The 26,437-nt window shown below is 46.8% G+C and overlaps 1 protein-coding gene across 1 annotated transcript in view; it reads right to left on the bottom strand.

Moving 5' to 3' along the window:
* Nucleotides 1–16,431: 16,431 nt before the first annotated feature.
* POLR2A (RNA polymerase II subunit A) overlaps nucleotides 16,432–26,437 on the bottom strand; it is a 31,978-nt gene continuing 21,972 nt past the window's right edge. The window contains exons 20-29 of the mRNA XM_017850636.1: nucleotides 22,750–22,974; nucleotides 22,036–22,282; nucleotides 21,593–21,693; nucleotides 19,669–19,773; nucleotides 19,399–19,581; nucleotides 18,956–19,159; nucleotides 18,618–18,804; nucleotides 18,370–18,483; nucleotides 18,037–18,186; nucleotides 16,432–17,939 (exon numbers count right to left, since the gene is read on the bottom strand). Of these exons, the coding sequence (XP_017706125.1) occupies nucleotides 16,867–17,939; nucleotides 18,037–18,186; nucleotides 18,370–18,483; nucleotides 18,618–18,804; nucleotides 18,956–19,159; nucleotides 19,399–19,581; nucleotides 19,669–19,773; nucleotides 21,593–21,693; nucleotides 22,036–22,282; nucleotides 22,750–22,974 (2,589 nt within the window). The 3' untranslated portion in view covers nucleotides 16,432–16,866. The remainder of the gene's footprint in view (nucleotides 17,940–18,036; nucleotides 18,187–18,369; nucleotides 18,484–18,617; nucleotides 18,805–18,955; nucleotides 19,160–19,398; nucleotides 19,582–19,668; nucleotides 19,774–21,592; nucleotides 21,694–22,035; nucleotides 22,283–22,749; nucleotides 22,975–26,437) is intronic.

Here is a 26,437-nt window from a genome sequence, read left to right as displayed (position 1 = left end):
AGGATGAGTTGGAAAATAGTGAAAGTGCGGAGATGTACATGCTCAAGAAAGGGGAAGACAGGTGTACTCATACAGAGTCTTGAGTAACCGAGTTGGGGACTGCTACCTTTATGGATTTCTTTAACCAAGGGGTGCAATATTCATGAATTTTCAAAAAAAGGTGGAGATTTCTCAGAAATGTGATGCTACCCATTTTTACACCAAATATGGGTGTTCTCAAAACTGTTCCAGCACTGGTAGGTGTGTGTTTAGTATGTTAATGAGCATATAATGAGGTCCTAGGTGAAACCTAGGTTGAACCCAGCACCATGTTGGGTCCAGTCTGTCTTAGCCAGCTTGGCCCACACCCTGTTTTTTAGGGTCTTATCAGCCCATAGCCGCTAGTCATCTGAAAATGCTGCCTGGAATTTTTTTTTTTTTTTTTTTTTTTTTGAGATGGAGTCTCGCTCTGTCGCTCAGGCTGGAGTGCAGTGGCACAATCTCAGCTCACTGCAACCTCTGCCTCCTGGGTTCAAGCAATTCCCTGCCTCAGTCTACCAAGTAGCTGGGATTACAGGCTCCCACCACCACATCCAGCAACTTTTTTTTTTTTTTTTTTAGTAGAGACGGGGTTTCAACATCTTGGCCAGGCTGGTCTTGAACTCCTGACCCCGTGATCCATCTACCTTGGACTCCCAAAGTGCTGGGATTACAGGTGTGAGCCACCATGCCCAGCCTGCCTGAAATTTTTGTTCTCCTGTGACCACATTGTATTATTCCTGTCTCTTATATTTTCTTTTTTTTTTTTTTTGAGAGGGAGTCTCGCTCTGTCGCCCAGGCTGGAGTGCAGTGGCCAGATCTCAGCTCACTGCAAGCTCCACCTCCCGGGTTTATGCCATTCTCCTGCCTCAGCCTCCTGAGTAGCTGGGACTACAGGCGCCCGCCACCTTGCCCAGCTAGTTTTTTTGTATTTTTTTTTTTTTAGTAGAGACAGGGTTTCACCGCGTTCGCCAGGATGGTCTCGATCTCCTGACCTCGTGATCCACCCATCTCGGCCTCCCAAAGTGCTGGGATTACAGGCTTGAGCCACCACACCCGGCCACATTTTTCTTTTTTTATTTATACACACACACATACACACACACGCACTTGCACACACACATGCACACACACGTATATATGTTTCGGTTTGTTTGTTTCAAGAGACAGGGTCTCACTATGTTACCAAAGCTGGTCTCAAACTTCTGGGCTCAAGCAATCCTTCTGCCTTAGCCTCTTGAGTAGCTGGGATTATAAGCACATACTATTGTTCCCAGACCAAACTGAGGGTTGGGCTGCTATTTCTCGTGGCCCAGTAATGAGATGCAGATGAACTGGGGAGGAAGAGAGTTTTTATTTGTGCAACCTGTTACAGGGAGAAGGCCTGGAAATTATCACCAGACAAACTCAAAATTACAAAGTTTTCCAGAGTTTATATACCTTCTGACCTATATGTCTACGTGTAAGTGTGCATTCATCTAAAGACATACGTGATTAACTTCTTTATGTATATATTTTTGAGACAGAGTTTCACTGTGTCGCCCAGGCTGGAGTGCAGTGGCATGATCTCGGCTCACTGCAACCTTCACCTCCTGGGTTCAAGTGATTCTCCTGCCTCAGCTTCCTGAGTAGCTGGGACTACAGGCATGCGCCACCATGACCGGCTAATTTTTTTTATTTTATTTTTTGTATTTTTAATAGAGACAGGGTTTCGCCATGTTAGTCAGGCTGGTCTCAAACTCCTGACCTCAAATGGTTCGTCCATCTCGGCCTCCCAAAGTGCTGAGATTACAGGCATGAGCCACCATGCGGAGCTGGTTAACTTCTTTTAATCTGTAACTAAGGTCTGAGTCCTGAAGACACTCCTCTGGAGCCTAAGTAGATTTACTTAATCTAAATGGGTCCAGGTGCTGGGGCGATTACGCTTATCTTGTTTCCTGCTAAATCACGGAGGTTTGGGGAGTTCCTTCAGACCCCCAGTAAACTTTTTTGTGGAGGCCTGGAGAGTTTCTTCAGATCCACAATAAAATTTATTGAATCCTAAATGGGTCCTGTTAAGAATTCCTTCGTGATTTTGTCATGCTTTAAGACCCAGGAAAGGCCTAGGCAAAACTCTTGGTGGGCTTTTGTTACATTCCAGCCTTTGTATAAAGGCACTGGCTTTTAATATTTAACTTAACCACTCAATCAGTACTGAACCAGTTGTTATGGAGGCCTGCGTTAGTGAGACCCGGCCTGCCACAGTACCACCACGCCCAGCCCTTATGATTTTATCTGTCACACAGGCTGGAGCTTGGTGGCACCAACATATCCTACTGCGGCCTTGAACTCCTGGACTCAAGTGGTCCTCCTGCTTCAGCCTCCAGAGTAGCTGGGACTACAGACACATGACACCATGCCTGGCAAATTTTTAAATTATTTGTAGAGATGGGGTCTTGCTATGTTGCCTAGGCTGTTCTCTAACTCCTGGGCTTGACCGATCCTCAAACCTTGACTTCCCAAAGTGTTGGGATTACAGGCATGATTTTCTTAATAGCATTTTCTTTTCTCTAGCTTAATTTTAAGAATATAGCATATATATAAAACACAAAAAATACATGTTAGTCTGCAATGTGATTGGTAAGGCTTCCAGTCAATAGGAAGCTATTAGTAGTTAAGTTTTTGGGGAGTCAAAAAACTTTCTTTTCTTTCTTTCTTTTTTTTTTTTTAATTGAGACAGGGTCTCATTGGGTGCGGCGGCTCACACCTGTAATCCCAGCACTTTGGGAGGCCAAGGCAGGTGGATCACCTGAAGTCAGGAGTTTGAGACCAGCTTGACCAACATGGAGAAACCCCGCCTCTGTTAAAAGTACAAAATTAGCTGGGCATGGTGATGCATGCCTGTAATTCCAGCTACTCGGGAGGCTGAGGCAGGAGAATCACTTGAACCCAGGAGGCCGAGGTTGCCGTGAGCCGAGATCGTGCTATTGCACTCCAGCCTGGGCAATAAGAGTGAAACTCCATCTCAAAAAAAAAAAGAGAGAGACAAGGACTCACTCTGTCACCCAGGCTGGAGTACAGTGATGCGAACATGGCTCACTGCAGCTTTGACCACCTTGGCTCAAGCAATCTTCCTGCCTCAGCCTCCTGAGTAGTTGGGACCACAGGGGCATGCCACCACGCTGAGCTAATTTTGTATTTTTATGGAGATGGAGTCATGCCTTGTTGCCCAGGCTAGACTCAAACTCCTGAGATCAGGCAATACACTTGCCTCAACCTGCCAAAGTGCTAGGATTATAGGCACAGGCCACTATGCACACCCTTTTTCTTTCTTTCTTTGTTTTCTGTTTGGTTTTTTTTTTTTTTTTGAGAAGAGGTCTCACTCTGTTGCCCAGGCTGGAGTGCAGTGGTGCAATCTCGGCTCACTACAACCTCCACCTCCCAGGTTCAAGCAGTTCTCCTGCTTCAGCCTCCCGAGTAAGTGGGACTACAGGCACACACCACCATGCCTGGCTAATTTTTTTATTTTTAGTAGAGACGGGGTTTCACTATGTTGGCCAGGCTGGTCTCGAACTCCTGACCTCATGATCCACCCACCTCGGCCTCCCAAAGTGCTGGGATTACAAGCATGAGCCCGGTTCTTTGTTTTTTCATTCTGTTTTGTTTTGTTTTGTTTGCAGGTGGGGAGAAGGAGTCAAAAAGTATACATGGGCTTTGTGCAGAGGGGTCAGTGTCTGTAACGTTAGACACTGGTTCTTCAAGGGTCAACTCTAGTTTTTCTTAAGAGCAACAAGTTAAGCCATAAGCCAGCTAGTTCACCAGAGAGAACCAAGGGGGAAAGATCCTAAGAAGAGCGGTCTTGGGGTCAGAACAAACCTCAAAGATTGGCCTCAGAAACCATCCCTGCCAGAATTTAATTGAATCAGACTATGGAGGAATTTATGCCCCAGGACATTGTCAAAAATAATAGAGCAATCAGCTTGCAATTAGTGGAGCTTAACAGCTGGGTGTGGGGAAAGAGACGAAGAGAGTCCTGCTAAAACCACTATTCTCTTACTGTGACTATAGGTACACTCAAGGCTACATCCTCTGAAGAATGACACCAAAGACTTCACAATATGGGGGAAATAGACTTCACTTAAATAATCTAGCCAAGTCACTAAGCAAACAAGCAAATAACAACAGAAACAAGCCCTACACAGAGGAAAGATAATTAGAGTTGCTAATATAATATTATTGTTATTATTTTGAGACAAAGTCTCACTCTGTTACCCAAGCTGGAGTGCAGTGATGTGATCTCAGCTCACTGCAACCTCCGCCTCCCAGGTTTCAGTGATTCTCCTGCCTCAGCCTCCCAAGTAGCTGGGATTACAGGTGTGCACCACCACACCCGGATAATTTTTGTGTTTTTAGTAGAGATGAGGTTTCCCCGTGTTGGCCAGGCTAGTCTTTAACTCCTGACCTCAGGTGATCCGTCCACTGTGGCCTCCCAAAGTGCTGGGATTATAGGCGTGAGCCACTGTGCCCAGCCTAATATATTATTTTAAATGTCCAGTTTTTTTTTTTTTTTTTTTTTTTTTGAGACGGAGTCTCGCTCTGTCTCCAGGCTGGAGTGCAGTGCCGATCTCAGGCTCACTGCAAGCTCCGCCTCCCGGGGTTTACGCCATTCTCCTGCCTCAGTCCTCCCGAGTAGCTGGGACTACAGGGCGCCCGCCACCTCGCCCGGCTAGATTTTTGTATTTTTTTAGTAGAGACGGGGTTTCACCATGTTAGCCAGGATGGTCTCGATCTCCTGACCTCGTGATTCCGCCCGTCTCGGCCTACCAAAGTGCTGGGATTACAGGCTTGAAGCCACCGCCCCGGCCAAAATGTCCAGTTTTTGACCAAAAAAATTATAAGATTTGCAAGAAAAAGAAAGGTGACCCATACATAGGCGCAAAAAAATTAGGCAACAAATACTGCCTGCTGAGAGAGTCCAGATATTTGATTTAATGGAAAAGATTTCCAAAGCACTTATTATTAAATACGTTCAAAGAACTAAGGAAACCATGCTTCAAAATAGTAATGAAGACCAGGCATGGTGGCTGTGCCTATATTCCCAGCACTTTGGGAGACCAACACAGGGCAGATCACCTGAGTCAGGAGTTTTGAGAACCAGCATGGCCAACATGGCAAAACCCCATCTCTACTAAAATACAAAAAATTATCCAGGCGTGGTGGTGCATGCTTAATCCCAGCTACTAGAGAGGTTGAGGTGTAGGATTGCTTGAACCCAGAAGATGGAGTGTGCATGGACTGAGATCGCACCACTGCACTCCAGCCTGGGCGACAGAGTGAGACTCTGTCTCAAAAAAACAAAAAAAAAAACAAAAGAAAAACAAAAAAGCCCAGAAATTCTATGTGTTGACATATTGACTAATTCAAAAGGGTATTTATATGGTTTTCTGTAAAATTGAGCATTGAATAAAAGGCACAACAGTACTCTTAGGGCACTAATCTGGCTCTTTAACAAAATTGTAAAAGGTTATAAAACGGTTTTTGCTTTTTAAATTTCTGAGTCATTTTGGCAAAATAACAACTTTGTGGTAATTTGGGAATTCTATTTCATAACATCAAGTGTTTAAACTCTAACATATTTAACAGGCTTCCAAAATTAAACTCAGTTACAAAATTTGCCTTTCCTGATGCCTGGCTTTTGAATGCTACAGAGGCACCTGGAGTATCCAAAAGAGAGGTAAACAGGGAAATGTATTTGACATGTTTAGTTACATGAGATTGCCAAAATGGTTGTTCATCTTCTTCTCAGGTATATATGTGGTCCTGAGATGAGAAGTAGATGGTAGAGATTATGTTCTAAAATTGTGTGTGATTTCTAAAATTCTAATGTCTAAAGCATATTGCTATCAGTCATAATTAAGGTTGTTAAGTTATTGTAAATATAACAGAGATAATCAGCTTCTTTGTCAATGTGTTTCTAACTGTAACTACCCTGGACATTTTGTTATTCACAGACAATTGTCTTTTTTGATCCTTTTCATAAGATGGTTTAAGTTAAGCTATAGGATCTGCAGCCATAAAATAAGAGACGGGTTCATGTCCTTTGCAGGGACATGGATGAAGCTGGGAAACCCATTCATTGTCAACAAACTAACACAGGAACAGAAAACCCAACACCACATGTTCTCACTCATAATGTGAAGTGGTAACAATGAAACACATGGACACATGGGAGGGGAACATCACAGCACTAAGTCCTGTCAGGGGTGGAGGACAAGGGGAGGAGAGCATTTAGGAACAAATACCTTAATGGCATGCAAGGCTTAAACACCTAGGATGGATGCGGCTGGGCACGGTGGCTCACGCCTTTAATCCAGCATTTGGGTTGGATTACAGGCTTGAGCCACCCGCGCCCAGGCAGAGCGGGGCCTCCAATTTGTATTTTGATCACGAAGTAGAGACGGGGTCAGGAGATCGAGACCACCCTGGCTAACATGGTGAAACCCCGTTCTCTAGGCTATATACCAATACCAAAAATAAATGAGTCTAGCGGAGTGTGGTGGCAGGTGTCCTGTGTAGTCCCACTCTTACTGGGGAGGCTGTAGGAAGGGGATGTCACACCAAATGGCGTTGAGAACCCTCCCCGCGAGAGTGGGCTCTCGGTGCTCTGCAGTGCGAGCTGTGAGCCGGCACACCAGTGCACTCCTAGTCCTAGAACGCTAGCCAAAGCGAGACTGCCGAGTCTCAAAAAAAAAAAAAAAAAAAAAATTGAGATTATACGGGGGTGTTGGGTATACTCCTGTGAACAAAATTTGGAGCATGTTTGTTTCTCTCTGCCTGGTTCCTCTAGAATTTAGAAACTATCTGTGAGTATTTGTAACCTATGACAATACAGTTGTTCGCATCAGTGCAATAAGAATCCATTTTCTTTTGCAACAGGATGCAATTGGAGAAACTGGTTGTTTTACCAAGGCTTTAACTGGAATGGTATGCTTCCCTTTAAGGGGTCAATCTCAACTTGCTTCAGGCACCGCACCTAGCCGTTCTTTTCTTTTCTTTTTTTTGAGACGGAGTCGTACTCTGTCACCCAGACTGGAGTGCAGTGGCCGGATCTCAGCTCACTGCAACCTCTGCCTCCCGGGTTCAAGCAATTCTCCTGCTGGGATTACAGGCATGCGCCACTATGCCCAGTTAATTTTTGTATTTTTAGTAGAGACGGGGTTTCTCCATGTTGGCCAGGCTGGTCTTGAATTCCTGACCTCAGGTGATCCACCAGCCTCGGCCTCCCAAAATGCTGGGATTACAGGCGTGAGCCACCACTCCCAGCCAAGGCCTCAGAATTTTTGAGCTGTCCTTAACCCCACCTTATTTTGCCTTGATACAGGTTTTCTAATAACCTGGTTTGTCTCTTCTCGGCTTCAGGCCATCGAACTCCAGATGGTCATGGAACCGGAGCCTCAGATGATGGCGGCTCCTTTTGCTAGGGACCCTCAGATAGGCCTCTGAGGGAGCCATATTCCCCAAACAGCACCTTCTGTCAGCAGGAAGTAGTTAAGATCTGTCTTGGTCTTTATCCTTGTTCTAACAGCAGTCAGATGGACTTTTTTAGAGCGGGGAACAATGATAGATGCAGGAGGCAGATGAGCGGGTGGGTCCCCAGACAATCTCCGACCGGCCTAGGTACTGGAAGAATGTGGTGGAGCCATGGAAGTTCAGGCCGTTTGCATCCGGGAGGAGCCTGGCCTCTTCAGTTCCTGTGTGGTGGCCTGGGATTAAATCTGTAAGGTGGGGACCTCCTAGCAGGACCGCCCTCTTACTTTGCTGAGAGTTTGTCTTTCCTTTTTTTCCTTTTCACCCCATAAACCCTGCTCTACCCACTGTTCAATGTGTCCGTGTGCGCAAATTTTGCTGATCGTGTGATAAGAACCTGTTTTTTCTGCAACAATATCACCTAATAGAAGAAAGAATTACAATTAAAGAGAGAGCATAATATTATGCAATCCAAAGAATAGAAATAAAAATAATGAAGAAAAGGCTGGGCGCAGTGGCTCACGCCTGTAATCCCAGCACTTTGTGAAGCCGAGGTGGGCGAATCATCTGAGGTCCGGAGTTCGAGACCAGCCTGTCCAATATGATGAAGTCCCATCTCTACTAAAAATACAAAAAAAACAAAAACAAAAACAAAACAAACAAACAAAAAAAACTGGGCACGGTGGCATGCCCGGTGGCATCTGTAATCCCAGCTACTCAGGAGGTTGAGACAGGAGAATTGCTTGAACCCAGGAGGCAGAGGTTGCAGTGAGCCGAGATGGCGCCACTAAACTCCAGCCTGGGCAACAGAGTGAGACTCTGTCTCAAAAGAAAAAAAAAGAAAGAAAAATAAACAGAGCCTTAAAGAAACGTGAGACACCATTAAGTACACCACCATACATGTAAGGGAAATACCAGAAACAGAGGAGAGAACGAGCAGAATAAAAGTCAAAGAAATAATTGGCTTGAAACTTCCCTAACTTACTGAAAAACATTAATGTACAAATTCAGAGTTCAACAAATTATGCACAATAGACACAAAGAGATCCACACTTATACATATTAGTTTAAAAATAAATAAATAAATAAATAAATAAATAAAACTAGGCTAGGCGCAGTGGCTCACGCCTGTAATTCCAGAACTTTGGGAAGGCTGAGGCAGGTGGATCAGCTGAAGTCAGGAGTTCGAGACCAGCCTGGCCAACATGGTGAAACCCCATCTCTGCTAAAAATACAAAAAATGAGCCAGGCGGGGTGGCGCATGCCTGTAATCCCAGCTACTCGGGAGGCTGAAACAGGAGAATTGCTTGAACATGGGAGGCCGAGGTTGCAGTGAGCTGAAATCACACCACTACACTCCAGTCTGGGTGACAGAGTGAGACTGTCTCAAAAAAAAAAAGAGGAAACAACCCAAAGTCCATCAACCCCTGAATGAATAAAGAAAATACAGCATATTCATATACAATGGAATACATGACAACAAAAAGTGGTGAATTGCTGATACAGGCTACAAAATGTATGAATGTTGAAATTATATAAGTGAAAGAAGCCAATCACAAAATACCACATATTCTACAATTCCATTAATACAAAGTGACCAGAATAAGCAAATATAAAGAGACAGAACATGTTCATGATTGCTTAGTGCAGGGCTTGGGGGCTAAACAAAATGAAGCGTTACTGCTAATGTATACGGCTTTTTTCTTTTTTTTTTTTTCTTGAGATGGAGTCTTGCTCTCTCACCCAGGCTGGAGTGCAGTGGTGCCATCTCGGCTCACTGCAACCTCCGCCTCCCGGGTTCAAGGAATTCTCCTACCTCAGCCTCCCAAGTAGCTGGGATTACAAGCGCCCACTGCCAAGCCTGGCTAATTTTTGTATTTTTAGTAGAGGTGGGGTTTCACCATGTTGGCCGGGCTGATCTCGAACTCCTGACCTCGTGACCCATCCACCTCAGCCTCCCAAAGTGCTGGGATTACAGGCATGAGCCACCGTGCCCGGCTTCTTTTTTCTTTTTTTTTTTTTGAGATGAAGTTTCACTCTTGCTGCCCAGCCTGAAGTGCAGTGACGCGATCTTAGCTCACTGCAACCTCCACCTTCCAGTTCAAGGGATTCTCCTGCCTCAGCCTCCTGAATAGCTGGGATTACAGGCGCCTGCCACCACACCCAGCTAATTTTTGTATTTTTAGTAGAGATGGGGTTTCACCATGTTGGCCAGGCTGGTGTCGAACTCTGACCTCGTGATCTGTCTGCCTCAGTCTCCCAAAGTGGTGGGAGGATTACAGGCGTGAGCCACAAAGTGGGGCCAGTATATGGGGTTTCTTTTGGGGTGATTAAGCTGCTCTAAAACTGATGGTGGTGGTCATACAAGTCTGAATATATTAAAAACCATTGAAATCTACACTTTAAATAGGTGAATTGTATCATGTATTAATTATATCTGAAGAAAGCTGTTATGTAAAGAGAATGAGTGCAATAAATGTATCATCAGATAAACAAAAGCTGAAAAAGATTAAGACCAACACAACTCATTACAGGAAATTGTGGGACATGCATCAGACAGAAGAAACATGATCCCAGATGAAAGAAAATTTGAGATGCAAGAAGGAATCATGAGAAAAGATACTGAGGCCAGGCAAGGTGGCTCATGCCTATAATCCCAGCACTTTGGGAGGCCGAGGCAGGCACATCACCCGAGGTCGGGAGTTTGAGACCAGCCTGACCAACATGGAGAAACCCCGTCTCTACTAAAAAATACAAAATTAGCTGGGCGTGGAGGCACATGCCTGTAATCCCAGCTACTTGGGAGGCTGAGGCAGGAGAATTGCTTGAACCTGGGAGGCAGAGGTCGCGATGAGCCAAGATCTCGCCACTGCACTCCAGCCTGGGCAACAAGAGTGAAACTCCATCTCAAAAAAAAAAAAAGAAAAAAGAAAAAATAGATATTGACAGATATCTAAGGAAATCTAAACAAACTTTAATAGTAAAATATGTCTTATTTATGAGAATTGTCACAGTACAAATACTAGACAGTAGTTGCATTTAAAGTGTTCAGAATTGAAGCATTATAAGATCTTAGTATGACTGAGCAAGAGAGTAACTGTATTTTTAAACTATATTTTATCTTATTTTTATTTATTTATTTGATTTGATTGTGATTGATTAGAGACAGGGTTCACCCTGTCACCCAGGCTGGAGTGCAGTGCCATTATCTTGGCTCATGGCAGCCTTGACCTCCTGGACTCAAGTGATCCTCCTGCCTCAACCTCCTAAAGTGCTGGGATTACAGGCATGAGCCACTGCATCCAGCCTGTATTTCTGACTTTAGACTTTAACTTATACAGCTTAAAATAATTTTGATAAAAATTTTAAAAATAAAACACAAAAAATAAAATAATAATTTGGGTAGTCACACACAAAAAACAGATATAAAGCATAGATTTTAAACATATAGTGAGAAAATAATGAGAAAAAATATTAACCCTCTGGAAGGCAAGAGAGGAAAGGAGAAAAAGTGAGAAAGATAACTATGAAGTAAATAAGAGAGTAGAAACAAAATCCAAATGTATTAGTCGTCATACTAAATGCAAGTAGACTAAATTCTCCAATAAAAGGACAAATGGTTGTAAGAAGGTATAAAAAACAAAAGTCCATGATACACTATTTATAAGAGGCTTAAATGTAAGGATACAGAAATATGGAAGAATAATATGCTTGAAAAATACCAACTGAAAGAAAAACTGGTGTAGCTATCTTGGATAAAATTGACCCTAAGTTGGCCAGGTACGGTGGCTCACGCTTATAATCCCAGCACTTTGGGAGGCCGAGGCGGGTGGATCATCTGAAGTCAGGAGTTCGAGACCAGCCTGGCCAACATGGTGAAACCCTGTCTCCACTAAATACACAAAAATTAGCTGGGCATGGTGGCAGGTGCCTGTAATCCCAGTACTTGGGAGGCTGAGGCAGGAGAATTGCTTGAACCCGACAGACGGAGGTTGCAGTGAGCTGAGATTGCACCACCACACTCCAGCCTGGGCAACAGAGCGAGACTCTGTCTCAAAACAAAAACAAACAAACAAAAATTGACCCCTAAGTTAAAAAGTACTTCTTGAGATAAAGAGGATTGCTACAATGACAAAAGATTCAATTCACCAGGAAAGTATTAGTTTTAAGCTGGAATGAACTAAAAACATTAAGCATACAAAGTAAGACAAGTAAGATGAAATTGAACAATTGGCCAGGCCCAGTGGTTCATGCCTGTAATCCCAGCACTTTGGGAGGCAGAGGTGGGTTTATCACCCTGAGGTCAGGAGTTCAAGACCAGCCTGGCCAACATGGTAAAACCCCATCTTTACTAAAAATACAAAAAAAAAATTAGCTCGGTGTGGTGGCGCACACCTGTAGGAGGCTGAGGCAGTAGAAGTTGTAGAATCATGGGAACCCAGGAGGTGAAGGTTGCAGTGAGCTGAGATTGCACCACTGCACTCCAAACCTCGGTGTCAGAGTGAGACTGTCTCAAAAAACAGAAAAAACAAAACAAAACATATATATACGTACAAAATAAATCACTCACAGATCAATCAAATCAAAATGGAAATTAGAAAATGATTTGGAACAATGATAATAGAATCATCATTAAAACTTATGGCTTGAGGCTGGGCACAGTGGCTCACGCCTGTAATCCCAGTGCTTTGGGAGGCTAAGGTGGGCGGATCACGAGGTCAGGAAATCGAGACCATCCTGGCTAACAAGGTGAAACCCAGTCTCTACTAAAAAAATTAACTGGGTGTGGTGGCACACGCCTGTAGTTCCAGCTACTCGGGAAGCTGAGGCAGGAGAATCACTTGAACCCGGGAGGGGGAGGTTGCAGTAAGCCAAGATCGCGCCACCATACTCCAGCCTGGGCAACAGAGCAAGACTCCATCTCAAAAAAAAAAAAAAAAAAAAAAGCGGGGGGGGTGGTGCATGCCTGTAATTCCCAGCTACTTGGGAGGCTGAGACAGGAGAATCGCTTTAACCCAGGAGGCAAAGGTTGAGGTGAGCCGAGATTGTGCCGTTGCACTCCTTGGCGACAGGAGCGAAACTCCACCTCAAATAATAATAATAATAATAAAAACAAAGGCCGGGCGCGGTGGCTCAGGCCTGTAATCCCAGCACTTTGGGAGGCCGAGACGGGTGGATCACGAGGTCAGGAGATCGAGACCATCCTGGTCTACACGGTGAAACCCCGTCTCTACTAAAAAATGCAAAAAACTAGCCGGGCGAGGAGGCGGGCGCCTGTAGTCCCAGCTACTCGGGAGGCTGAGGCAGGAGAATGGCGTGAACCCGGGAGGCGGAGCTTGCAGTGAGCCGAGATCGTGCCACTGCACTCCAGCCTGGGCTACAGAGCGAGACTCCGTCTCAAAAAAAAAAAAAAAAAAAAAATAATAATAAAACAAAATGAACAACCTAGCTGGGCGCAGTGACACATGCCTATAATTCCAGCACTTTGGGAGGCCAAGGAGGGAGGATTGCTTGAGTTCAGGAGTTCAAGACCAGCCTGGGCAACATAGTGACACCTTGTCTTTACAAAAAATGAGATCAGCCAGGCATGGTGACTCACACCTGTAGTTCTGCCTACTCAGGAGCCTGAGTGGGAGGATCGCTTGAGCCTGGGAGGTTAAGGCTGCAGTGAGCCGAGATTTTACCACTGCACTCCAGCCTGGGCAACAGAGTGAAAACCTGTCTCAAAAAAATTATATATATATTCTCAGGATGAATGAAAAAATGGAGAGAGGGAGAGAAAGAGAAAAAGAGAAGATACATACATACAGTTGATTTTTTTTTTTTTGAGACGGAGTCTTACTCTGTTGCCCAGGCTGGAGTGCAGTGGCCGGATCTCAGCTCACTGCAAGCTCCGCCTCCCGGGTTTAGCCATTCTCCTGCCTCAGCCTCCTGAGTAGCTGGGACTACAGGCGCCCGCCACCTTGCCCGGCTAGTTTTTTGTATTTTAGTAGAGACGGGGTTTCACCGTGTTAGCCAGGATGGTCTCGATCTCCTGACCTCGTGATCCGCCCGTCTCGGCCTCTCAAAGTGCTGGGATTACAGGCTTGAGCCACCGCGCCCGGCCATACAGTTGATTCTTATTGTTTGTGGATTTAATATTTGCAAATTCACCTACTTCCTAAAATTTATTTATAACTTTAAAATCAATATTTGTGGCCATTTGCAGACAGGAGCAAACTGGTGAAAAATTTGAGTCATCCAACGCACATGTTCACCACTGAGGTTTGACAAGGCAGTGCTCTGCCTTCTAGTTTTCTATTTTCAATCTACTTAATGACATGTTTTTCATAGTTTTAAGGTTTTTGTTGATGATTTTGCTGATTAAAATGTGCCCCCCAGACCGGGTGCAGTGGCTCACACCTGTAATCCCAGCACTTTGGGAGGCCGAGGTGGGTGGATCACCTGAGGTCCGTCCGGAGTTCAAGACCAGCCTGACCAACATGGTGAAACCCCGTCTCTACAAAACAAAAAAACAAAAAAACAAAACAAAACAAAAAAAAAAACGAAATTAGCTGGGTGTGGTGGCGCATGCCTGTAATCCCAGCTAGTCGGGAGGCTGAGGCAGGAGACTTGCTTGAACCCAGGAGGCGGAGGTTGCAGTGAGCCAAGATCGCGCCATCGCACTCCAGCCTGGGCAACAAAAGTGAAACTCCATCTCAAAAAAAAAAGAATGAGAGAAAAATTTGCAAAAATGATTAAGAACCTCAAAATCTGTGGGGTAAAATCAAAAGTCTAGTAGGCATGCTACTGAATTCTTAGAAGGAAAGACTAGGACAGAAAAAAATATTTGAAAGAATGTCTAAAAACTTCCCAAATATGCTAGAAGACAATTTTACAGAATCAAAAAATCTCAGGGAAACCCAAACAGGATAAATGAGAAAACTATGCCTGGGCACACAGTGATGGTTAATGTTATGCGTCAACTTGACTGAGTTAAGGAACGCCCAGAGAGCTGGAAAAACATTGTTTCTGGGTGTGTCGGTGAGAGTGTTTCTTGAAGAGATCGGCATTTGAATCGGTAGACTGAGTAAGGTTCTCTTGCACCAGTGTAGTTGTGTATTGTCCAATCAAGTGAGGGCTTGGAAAGAACAAAAAGATAAGAGGAAGGGTGAGTCCTCTTCTTGAGTTCAGACATCCAACTTCTCCTGCCTTTGGACCTAGGAGCTCCCGATTCTTGGGTCTTTAGACTCTAGGACTTACACCAGCACCACCACTGCCACTGCCACCACTACCACCACCACCCCACCTCCAGTTCTCAGGCCTTTGGACTCAGACTGAATTACACCACCAGCTTCCTGGTTCTCCAGATTACAGATGGTAGATTGTGAAACTTCTTGGTCCCTGTAATCGTTTGAGCCAATTCCCATGACAAAACCCCTCATTTTTGCTGTGGGGAAGCTCAATAAATAGAAAACAAAAACATATGTATATATATGTATCTATATAATCACATATAAAAGTAATGTTATTTGCACAGAAGAGACATATCTGTCTCCCCCAGTGGTTCTGCTTCTCTGGAGAACTCCAATACACACACCAAAGCCAAACTGTCAAAAACCAAAGAACCAAAGATAAAAAGAAAATCTTGAAAGCATTTAGAGAAAAATAACAGGAAATAATGATCCCAAAGACTGTGAACTTCTCACTAGAAACTGTGAGGGCCGGAAGACTGGACATCTTAGGGACTTCCCTTTCAGAAGCCCCTCTCCCACAAGGGAGAGAGCTGTTCTCCTTTATCTTTTGCATATTAAACCTCTGCTCCTAAACTAAAAAAAATTTTTTTTAAGTGCTAAAAGAAAAAAATAAACCTGTCACACCAGAAGCTTATCTCCAGCGAAGATATTCTTTAGGAATGAAGGCCAAATAGACATTTCCAGACAAAAAGAAAACTAAGATCATTTATCACCAGCAATGCTGCTCTATAAGAAATACTGAAAGTTCTTGAGGCAGAAGGGGAATGATGTCACGGGGGACTCACTTTCAGGAGTGAGAGCAAAGGCTAAATAGGCCAGGCGCAGTGGCTCACGCCTGTTATCCCAGAACTTTGGGAGGCCGAGGTGGGCGGTTCACCTGAAATCAGGAGTTTGAGACCAGCCTGGCCAACAGGGTGAAATCTCATCTCTATTAAAAATACAAAAAGTAGCTGGGCATGGTGGTGGGCGCCTGTAATCCCAGCTACTTGGGAGGCTGAGGTAGAATTGCTTGAACCTGGGAGGCAGAGGTTGCAGTGAGCCGAGACTGCGCCACTGCACTCCAGCCTGGGCAACAGAGCAAGACTCTGTCTCAAAAATAAATAAAATAAAAATACCTAAAATAAACCAGAAATGACTTGCAGAAGATGTAGAACATTGATACCCACATTAAGGTGCTAATGAAAGGGGAAAGATGGCCAGCTAAACCAGCATATTACCCCCAAATCCTTTAACTTCAGCTTCTGTATTACAGCATCTGTAGCATCTTTTCATTCTTGGTTTCAGGCCAAAATAAAAGTACATTTTGGTTCATTTGTTAGTGACTCAAGAATTAAGTGTAGGAAAAAATACCAAAAGAAAGTATGCCTCCTAGTGGTGGGATTAAGGGTGATCATTTTTCTCCCTCTGCATTATACCTTTCTATACTTTTCCAAATTATTTATGACAATCAGTAATACAGGTTGAAAAGCTGTTATAGCTAATATCACCTTAATGCAGGACAAGAGCTGCATCTGTTGTGACTACAACAAACTCAGCACAGAGCAGGGGCTGTGCGCAGGCTCAGTGACTGGAAGGTCCCCTCCCCTTAACAGATAAGCAGCAGCCCAGGCAGAAGGCAGGAGGCAGGGCCTGTGGGTCCCCTGAATCCCAACGAAACACTCCATGGTCATACTTTTGGTCAAAATTAGTAAACTTTATTTAAACTTCAAAAAAATAAAATAACAGACAAAAGGCAGCTTTAGCTTTGTTCTTCTCGAGGATCAGCTGTAACCACTCAGAGCAGGAACTACCCCTAAGTTAAAATGCCCTTTACCCGCCCCCACATCAAGTCACAGGCAAGGAAGGATCTTCAATTTGGGGACAGGCAGGGGGTGGATGGGGTAGGAATGAGAACACCACTGGGCCAGTGGGTTCTGACAGCATGAGTGGAGAACGAGACAAGAGTCTGCATCAGAAACGGGATCCAGAAGTTCAACAGCTCTGCCACAAGGCGTTTATGTACAAGGGAGCTGGGCTGGGGGTGACACCCCACGAGGGAAACAAGAACTGCACAGCAGCATGGGCAAGTTGCCCTGGACCCTAGCCTGCTGCCGCACCCCACGAGCCTTCAGTTCTCCTCATCACTGTCATCCGGGCTGATGGCCGGGCTGGTGAGGCTGTAGGTGGGGCTGGTGGGCGAGTAACCAGGGGAAGTGGGAGAGTAAGTCGAGCCTTTGGGAGAGGTGGGCGAGTAGGTGGGGCTGGTGGGTGAGTACTTGGGAGAAGTGGGCGAGTAAGTGGGACTAGTAGGTGAGTACTTGGGAGAGGTTGGGGTGTAGACTGGAGAGGTTGGGGAGTAAGTAGGGGATGTTGGCGAGTATTTCGGGGTGGTGGGTGAATAGGTGGGACTGGTAGGAGAGTACTTGGGAGAGGTGGGTGAATATTTGGGACTGGTAGGTGAGTACTTGGGGGAGGTTGGGGTATACTCTGGGGAGCTGGGACTGTAGGAAGGACTGGTTGGGGTGTACTTGGGTGAGGTTGGGCTGTAGCTGGGCGAGCTGGGGCTGTAGCTGGGTGAGCTTGGGGTATAGGTTGGAGACTGTGGTGTGTATCGTGGGCTGGAAGGGGAGTAACTTGGTGAGGTCGGGGAATAACTGGGTGATGTTGGAGAGTAGCTTGGAGAGGTTGGACTGTAGTTAGGGCTGGTAGGCGTGTAGTTGGGACTAGTAGGTGAATAGCTGGGTGATGTCGGGCTGTAGCTGGGTGACGTTGGGGTATAATTGGGACTGGTTGGAGAATAGTTCGGGCTGGTGGGTGAGTAACTTGGGGAAGTGGGTGAGTAGCTGGGGGAGGTGGGTGAATAGCTTGGAGAGGTTGGTGAGTAGCTGGGGGAAGTGGGAGAATAGCTGGGTGAAGTTGGCGAGTAGCTGGGAGACGTCGGCGAGTAGCTGGGAGAGGTGGGCGAGTAGCTGGGAGAGGTGGGTGAGTAGCTGGGAGAGGTGGGTGAGTAGCTGGGAGAGGTGGGTGAGTAGCTGGGTGATGTGGGACTATAGTTGGGACTGGTTGGAGAATATGATGGAGAGGTAGGGGAGTAGGAGGGTGAAGTGGGGGAATAAGAGGGACTCTGGGGTGTGTAGCCCCCAGGAGAGCGGGGCTCATAGGCAGGTGACGTTGGCGAGTAGCTGGGAGACATGGCACCACCTGTGGGGAAACAGCCAACAAAGGAGATGAGCAACGGACAGACTCACCCAGAACTGAGGAGAAAACAAACCTGGCCCGACAGATGGCGACAACTCACCTGGTGAAGGGATGTAGGGGCTTGAGGGACCCGGGGACCCCGGAGAGCCCGGTGTGGGAGACCAGGCAGGGGAGTAACCTGGGCTGAAGCCACTGGCATCTGATGCAGCACTGGGAGAGAAGCCAGCTGCCCCTGGGGTCATTCCACTCCCTACAGAGTGGGAAAAGCAAGTTAAGGCCAGAGCTGAAGATCAAATGCCCCCAATTCTTCCTGCCCACCTTTCACTAGCCCTCTGCGGCCTTCAAGAGTTCCAACAACGGCTGCCGTTCGTGATCCCAGCTCACCCACCTCTGAACCACCTGGAGGGCTCTCTTCCTGGATCAGGTTACTCACCAACACTGGGGGACCAGGCGCCGTAGGCAGGGGTTGCACCCTGGTTCCAAGGCGTCATGGCAGGAGAGATTCCACCCATGGGACTGGGTGCTGAGCCAAAGAACATGCCGGTGGCTGCAAAGAGGCACACAGGAAATCGTGAGGAGCAAGAACAGCAACAACAGACTAGCGACACCCTCCCACCCACAGCCTGCCCCACCGCTTCGCCAACACAGGCAGGTACCGGGCAGCTAGGGCCTCATACTCACGTCCAGCAGCCCCCAGGCCGGGGATATTGGTGGGGATCTCCATGCCATACTTGCACTTCTCTGCATCAAGCAGTAGGTCAAAGCAGCCAGTGCCGGCTGGAGCCAGCTGGCCCAGCATGATATTCTCAGAGACCCCCTTCATGGGGTCGCTCTCGCCGTGTGCAGCTGCTTCCATAAGCACGTCCACCTTAACAGAGCAGACAGGCCCCATGAGACCCCCACCACACACCACACACAGCACCTGGCTGTCCCATCACCACAGCCCAGCCGCCCAAAGTGGGTGCCCTTCTTCCCACACTGCTCCCTCCTTCTGCCCTATTCAGAAATTCCACTGTTACCGTTTCCTCAAAGGAACACTTCATGAGTGGTCCTGTGTCCTGGCGGTTGACTCCATGTCGGGTGATGGCCATTAAATGGCCACGACAGGTCATGGTATCACACAAGAGAGCCAAGTGTCGGTAATTGACATAGGAGCCATCAAACGAGATGACGTGGTACAGCTCCCGCTCCAGGGCCTTCCGCACAGCTTCAATGCCCAGCACCTGGCACAGGGGAGGGAAGCAGAGGGGAGGGTCAGGACTGAGGAACTCTGCTCTCTTTCCTGTTTCTGCCACGACCCAGATCCAGGGAGGGGGTCAGGAGCCAGGATATCCCACACTCAGAAATGGATCAGGCAGAAAAAGTCTGAGCCTGAGGAAATCCTGTGAGTGGACAGCACAGAATGAGGGGCCCGAGAGCCAGAGATCCATGAAAGGCCGCTGGGCAGCACACTAGGGCTCACCGTGAAGATCTCCACGATGTCATTGGACGTGGTGCGCACGGGGTCCACATCCTTCTCACTCAACACCCGCATCAAGCTCACGCCGTCTGTCTCCAGGATCCACTCCTGCAGGGCCTTGAATTCCCCGTCCTCCGTGATGATGATTTTCTTCTTGTTGTCTGTCTGTGGCAAGTGCATGTACACCTGTGGGAAAGACAGCATGCTCAGGGTGGGCAGGGCGGGGAGTTGGGGAGCAGGAGGAGGAAGGCGGTGGCGGAGGGGACGGCTGACCTTGCTGATCTGCTCAATGCCCTGCAGGGTCATATCTGTCAGCATGTTGGACTCAATGCAGCGCAGGAAGACATCATCATCCATCTTATCCACCACCTCTTCCTCCTGCAGCGAGAGTGAGGTCAGCACTCAGCATCCTCTGGTCTCTTCCCCGGCTCTCACCTCCAACTACAGCCTCCTTGAGGGCCTAACAAGTCAGTCACCAAGCTCTGCCCCTCACAGTTCCAGTGAGACAGGTTTTTTTTTTTTTTTGAGACGGAGTCTCGCTGTTATCAGCCTGGGCTGGAGTGCAATGGCATGATCTCGGCTCACTACAACCTCTACCTCCCAGGTTCCAGCAATTCTCCAGTGAGACTTTTTATCCTGATTTTACAATATTAAAAGCAGCCTAAGGAAAGGCACCCAAATCCCACCAACCTATCACAACTTCCACTCTGGTGCAGTCCTGCCTAGCGAGAGGCGGGCTCCATGAAAGTGTCAAGTCCTCCAACCGCTGTACCCAAACACACACCATTCCCTGCTCTAGCACTTAACCGCGTGTTCACCTAGGCTGCCGCTGGCATGACAGTGATCTCTTTTAATGGCCATATACTGTATTCCATCAAGACCTATCAATGCTTTTGTAACTGTTTTCTGACAGCAGTTCAGTAGTTAGTGAGTTCTTCAGTTTTTTTTTTTTTTTTTTTTTTTTGAGATGGAGTCTCACTCTTGTTGCCCAGGCTGGAGTGCAATGGCACCATCTTGCCTCACTGCAACCTCCGCCTCCCAGGTTCAAGTGATTCTCCTGCCTCAGCCTCCCGAGTAGCTGGGATTACAGGCATGCGCTACCACACCCGGCTAATTTTGTATTTTCAGTAGAGACAGGGTTTCTCCATGTTGATCAAGCTGGTCTCCAACTCCTGACCTCAGGTAATCTGCCCGCCTCGACCTCCCAAAGTGCTGGGATTACAAGTCTGAGCCACCACGCCCGGCCTGAGTTCTTCAGTTTTTATTACTAAAGCACCAGGCACCAACATGTGCTAAACAAGTATCTCAGGAGACATGCCCAGGAGTGAAGTCACTGATCCAGCCTTTTCATGAGTCTTGTTATGCCTGTCACACGACTTCCCCTAGGACATAGCAATTCCTACTATGCAACCTGCCCCCAAGTCTGGCCCCTGCCTCAGGGCTGGGGTTTGTATTCCCTAAGCAAAGCAAGCTGCAGGAGGCTCGGGGGAGGAAAGCCAGGTGACAGGGCAACAGGGAGGCACACCTATCTCCTATTTCAACACCATCTGTTTTATCTACTCAGCCGGTGCTGTGGGTTTTGAAAATCGTTGCTCATCACCATTCCCTATCCCGAAATTAGATGGGTACGATCCATCCCTCAATGTTTATTGTTTGAGACGGAGTTTCACTCTTGTTGCCCACGCTGGAGTGCAATGGCATGATCTTGGCTCACCTCAACCTCCGCCTCCCGGGTTCAAGCCATTCTCCTGCCTCAGTCTCCCGAGTAGCTGGGATTACAGGCACGCACCACCATGGCTAATTTTGTATTTTTAGTAGAGACAGGGTTTCTCCATGTTGATCAAGCTGGTCTTGAGATGGGGTTTCTCCGTGTCGGTCAGGCTGGTCTTGAACTCCTGACCTCAGGTGATCTGCCCGCCTCAGCCTCCCACAGTACTGGGATTACAGGCCTGGGCCCCGTGCCCGACCGACCCTCAGTGCTGGGATTACAGGCCCGGGGTCCCGCACCCGGTCCCACTCAGTGCTGGGATTACAGGCCTGGCCCCCGCACCTGGCCCCCCTCAGTGCTGGGATTACAGGCCTGGCCCCCGCGCCCAGCCCCCGTCAGTGCTGACTGCATCTTCTTTTCTTTGGTCCCTAACATGATTCATGAGTTTTACACACGTGACACATCAACTTCTTCCTGGATCCCTATTACCTCCTGCATCTTGTTCTCATCGCTGTTCATGATGCGAATACGGAGCACCAGCTTCTCTGCGTTGTCATCATTAAAGATGCAATTCAAGTCATCACCAAAACCTGGTGGGGCAAGGAGCCACGAGAAAGGCTGCAGCTAACAGGACTGGCCCCAGGCACTGTCCATTCGCAGCTCCCTCTGAGCAAGGCTATTTTGGCTCCCCACTCCTCCTCACAGAAACTTCCTTTTTCATAGAACCCCTCGGAAAGAGGAAGGGGGAACACTGAGAAGAGAAAGGGAGTGCAGAGGGGACCTGGAGAGTTGGAGGATGCCTTGGATGGGCGGAACTGGTACGTGGACGGGGTGAGGGTGGGTAGCTCATCAGGGGCTCAAGTGCAGTGAACACGACAGGTGGTAGCACAGACAGTGGGGCTCCTGAGCCAGGCCTGCCCTCCTAGGCTTACCAGCATTGATCTTTTCAGCAATCTGCTCCATGGTCAGCTTCCGATCAGTCATGTGCTTCCGATCCAGCTCCACCCGCAAGAGCCAGGGGGAGATGCGGGCCACGTCAAAGTCAGGCATTTCATAGTAGACATTCACCCACTCCTGATCCTCTGCCACCACCGTGCTCTGGGGGTTGGGGTCATAGTAGATGGCTGTGTTGGCAGTCACCTTCCTCAACGTTGTATGCTCCAGGCGGCACAGAATATCCTGGGAACAGACAAAAGTCCAAGTCCATGACACAGGGGACCGAGTAGCTCTAAAGGCCTCTTCTAACTCTCCTTATCAAGGGAATCCAAAACCCTTTATTCAACGGGAAGAGTTCTCCTTTTGTTTTTTTTTTTTTGAGATGGAGTCTCGCTCTTGTTAAGGCTAGAGGGTAGTGGCACAATCTCAGCTCACTGCAAACTCTGCCTCCCAGGTTCAAGCGATCCTCCTGCCTCAGCCCCTACTAGTAGCTGGGATTACAGGCACGCGCCACCACGCCCAGCTAAATTTTATATTTTTAGTAGAGACGGGGTTTCACCACGTTGGCCAGGTTGGTCTTGAACTCCTGACCTCAGGTGATCCACCCGCCTTGGCCTCCCAAAGTGCTGGGATTACAGGCGTGAGCCACCATGCCCAGTTGAGTTGTTCTTTTCTTCCTGCCAAGAAGCCCAGCACCCCTGGATCCCCACCTTGGCTCTCTCAGCATCTCGAGCAGACTGGCCCAACAAGAAGACAGTAAGTGAAGGGGTCTTTGGCTTCTTGGAAATGTTGATGAGCTCCTTAAGTCGGGGCACACCCAGCGTCACATTCTTGGCAGACACACCAGCATAGTGGAAGGTATTCAAGGTCATCTGGGTGGCAGGTTCTCCAAGGGACTGTGCAGCCAGAGCTCCCACCATTTCCCCAGGATGGGCCTAAGGAAAAGAGGAAAAGCTAGCATCAGACAAAGCCAACGCCTCTCTTTCGGTTAATGAGAGCAGGATGTGGATCCGCATCTGGCTTATCACAGTCAGGGCTAGAACTGTAACCTTAAAGGACATGGGTAGATGAGTTTGGAAAAGGCAGACAAACTCTAAAAGAAAAAAAAGAAACTCCTATTTGATCACCCCCTTCCTCACACAAGAGGTTCTATTTATAGGATACCATTTGGCACCTGGTATGCAGCACATCCAAAGAAAGCTACTATACCATCTGAGATCCAAATTTCTTTTTTTTTTTTTCCTGAGATGAAGTCTCACCCTGTCCCCCAGGATGGAGTGCAATGGCGCAATCTTGGCTCACTGCAACTTCTGCCTCCCAGGTTCAAGCAATTCGCCTGCCTCAGCCTCCCAAGTAGCTGGGATTACAGATGTGTGCCACCACACCCAGCTAATATTTTTTTGTTATCTTTAGTAGAGACAGGGTTTCACCATGTTGGTCAGGCTGGTCTCAAACTCCCGACCTCAAGTGATCCACCCGCCCGGCCTCCCAAAAGTGCTAGGATTACAGGTGTGAGCCTCTGCGCCTGACCAAGATCCAAATTTCTAAACCTATATTAAAATTACCGGATAAATATTCATTCTATAACAGCTAAATAGGAAGCTCCCCATGTTTTATGAGATAGTCACATATGAAATTAAACTGTAATCACACAGTATCTAACTTTTTCAGACTTCTTCCACTAAATACATATACATTTAAGGTTCATCACTGGTAGAAATAAGATTTCGTTAAATGTTGCCCAGGCTGGTCTCCAACTCCTGGGCCCTGCCTCGGCCTCCTAAAGTGTTAAGATTATAGTTACGAGCCACCGCATCTGGCTTATCACTGTCTTTCTGTGGCTTGACAGCTCATTACTTTTTTTTTCTTAGAGTCTCACTCTGTTGCCCAGGCTGAAGTACAGTAGCATGATCTCAGCTCACTAATGCAGCCTCAACCTCCTGGCCTCAGGTGATCCTCCCACCTCAGCCTCCCAAGTAGCTGTGATTACAGGTGCACTCCACCACACCTGGCTAAATTTTTTTGTAGAGATGGGGTTTTGCCATGTTGCCCAAGGGTGGTCTTGAACTTCTGGTCTCAAGCAATCTTCCTACCTCAGCCTCCCAAAGAGCTAGGATTATAGACATCAGCCACTGTGCTTGGCTGTTATTTTTTTTTTTTTGAGATGGTCTCCCTCTGTTGCCCAGGCTGGAGTACAGTGATGCAATCTCACTCAGCTCACTGCAACCTCTGCTGCCCAGGTTCAAGTGATCCTCCTGCCTTAGCCTCCCAAGTAGCTGGGATAACAAGCGTGTACCACCACACCTGGCTAATTTTCCTATTTTTGGTAGAGATGAGGTTTCACCATGTTGGGCAGGCTGTTCTAGAACTCCTGACCTCAAGTGATCTGCCTGCCTCGGCCTCCCAAAGTGCTGGGATTACAGGCATGAGCCACCACATCCAGCCTGTTCATTACTTTTTATTGCTGAATGATGTTCCCTTGAATGGATATACGATCTACCACATTTTACTTATACATTCATCAGTGGACACTTAAGTTGTTTTCACTGCTTAACTACAGTAACACTGATATGAACATTTGTGTATAAATGTTTGTGTGGCCATATGCTTTCTGTTCTCTTGAGAGAGAGAGAGAGAGAGAGTGTGTGTGTGTATATATATATATCTAGGAATGAAACTGCTGGGCCATATGGTAACTCTATGTTTAACTTCCTAAAGCAGTTGTCCCTTTTCTACTAGCAATGTATGAGGGTTCTAATTTTTCCACATCCTTGTCAACACTTGTTATTATCTGTGTGTGGATTACAGTCACCCTAGTGGATGTGAAGCGGCACATCACTCTCGTTTCATGTGCATTATCCCTGATGGCTAATGATGCTGAGGATCTTTTCAGGCACTTACTGATCATTTACATTGAGTAGTACTCTTCTTCAGGGAAACATGTTTTTAAATTTTATTATTATATTATTATTTTTTTGAGACAGAGTCTTGCTCTGTCGCCCAGGCTGGAGTGCAGAGGCGCGGTCTCGGCTCACTGCAACTTCCGCCTCCTGGGTTCACACCATTCTCCTGCCTCAGCCTCCCGAGTAGCTGGGACTACAGGCACCTGCCACCATGCCCGGCTAATTTTTTGTATTTTTTTTTTTTAGTAGAGACGGGGTTTCACCATGTTAGCCAGGATGGTCTCTTATCTCCTGACCTCGTGGATCCACCCCCTTTGGCCTCACAAAGCTGGGATTACAGGCGTGAGCCACCGTGCCTGGCCTTTTATTATTATTTTTGAGATGAAGTCTCACTCTTGTTGCCCAGGCTGGAGTGCAATGGCACAATCTTGGCTGACCGCAACCTCCACCTCCCAGGTTCAAGCAATTCTCCTGCCTCAGCCTCCCGAGTAACTCGGATTACAGGCATGCGCCACCATGCCCGGCTAATTTTGTATTTTTAGTAGAGATGGGGTTTCTCCATGTTGGTCAGGCTGGTCTCAAACTCCCGACCTCAGGTGATCCACCCGCCTCAGCCTCCCAAAGTACTGGGATTACAGGCGTGAGCCACCACGCCCACCCAGGAAACAAGTATTGAAATCCATTGAGACTTTTTATTGTTGACTTGCTATATAGTCCTTTACATATTCTGTATGTATGGCTCTTATCAGATGACTTCCAAATATTTTCTCCCATTCTCTGTGTTATCTTTTTACTTTCTTGATAGTGTACTATGAACCGTGAAGTTTTAAATTTTGATGAAGTCCAATTCATCTATTTTTTCCTTTGGATGCTTATGCTTTTGGTGTCATACCTAAGAATTCACTGCCTAAGCCACAGTCATGAAGACTTATTCAAGTTTCCTTTTAAGAGTTTTATAGTGTCAGCTCTTGAATTTAGGCATTTTGAGATAGCTTTTGTACATGGTATGAGGTAGGAATCCAACTTCATTCTTCTGCATGTGGATATCTAGTTGCCCTAGCAGCATTTGCTAAAAAGAGTATTCTCACCCCATCTAATTAAATTGGGACTCTTGCAAAAAATCAAGTGACCATAAATGTGAGGGTTTATTTCTGGACTCTCAATTCTACTCTATCAGTCTTTATATGTATCTTTATGACAGAAGCACAATGTCTTGCTTACTGTAGCTCTGTTGTAAGTTTTGAAATCAGGGAATGTGAGTTGTCCAACTTTTGTTACTTTTAAATATTGTCTTGGCTATACTATATCCTTTGCATTTCCATATGAATTTTAACATCAACTTGTAAATGTGAAAAAAACCAGTTGGAATTTTGATAGGATTATATTGAATCTATACAGCTCACTTTGGGAAGTAGTGCTATTCAACAATATTAAGTCTTCCAATCCATGAACACGAGAGGTCTTTCATTTAGGGTTTTTTTTTTTTTTTTTTTTT

Source organism: Rhinopithecus bieti, unplaced genomic scaffold (genome assembly GCF_001698545.2).
Source record: "Rhinopithecus bieti isolate Rb0 unplaced genomic scaffold, ASM169854v2 scaffold_32008, whole genome shotgun sequence".
Taxonomy (NCBI): domain Eukaryota; kingdom Metazoa; phylum Chordata; class Mammalia; order Primates; family Cercopithecidae; genus Rhinopithecus; species Rhinopithecus bieti.
This window is presented reverse-complemented; position numbering and strand designations above follow the sequence as displayed.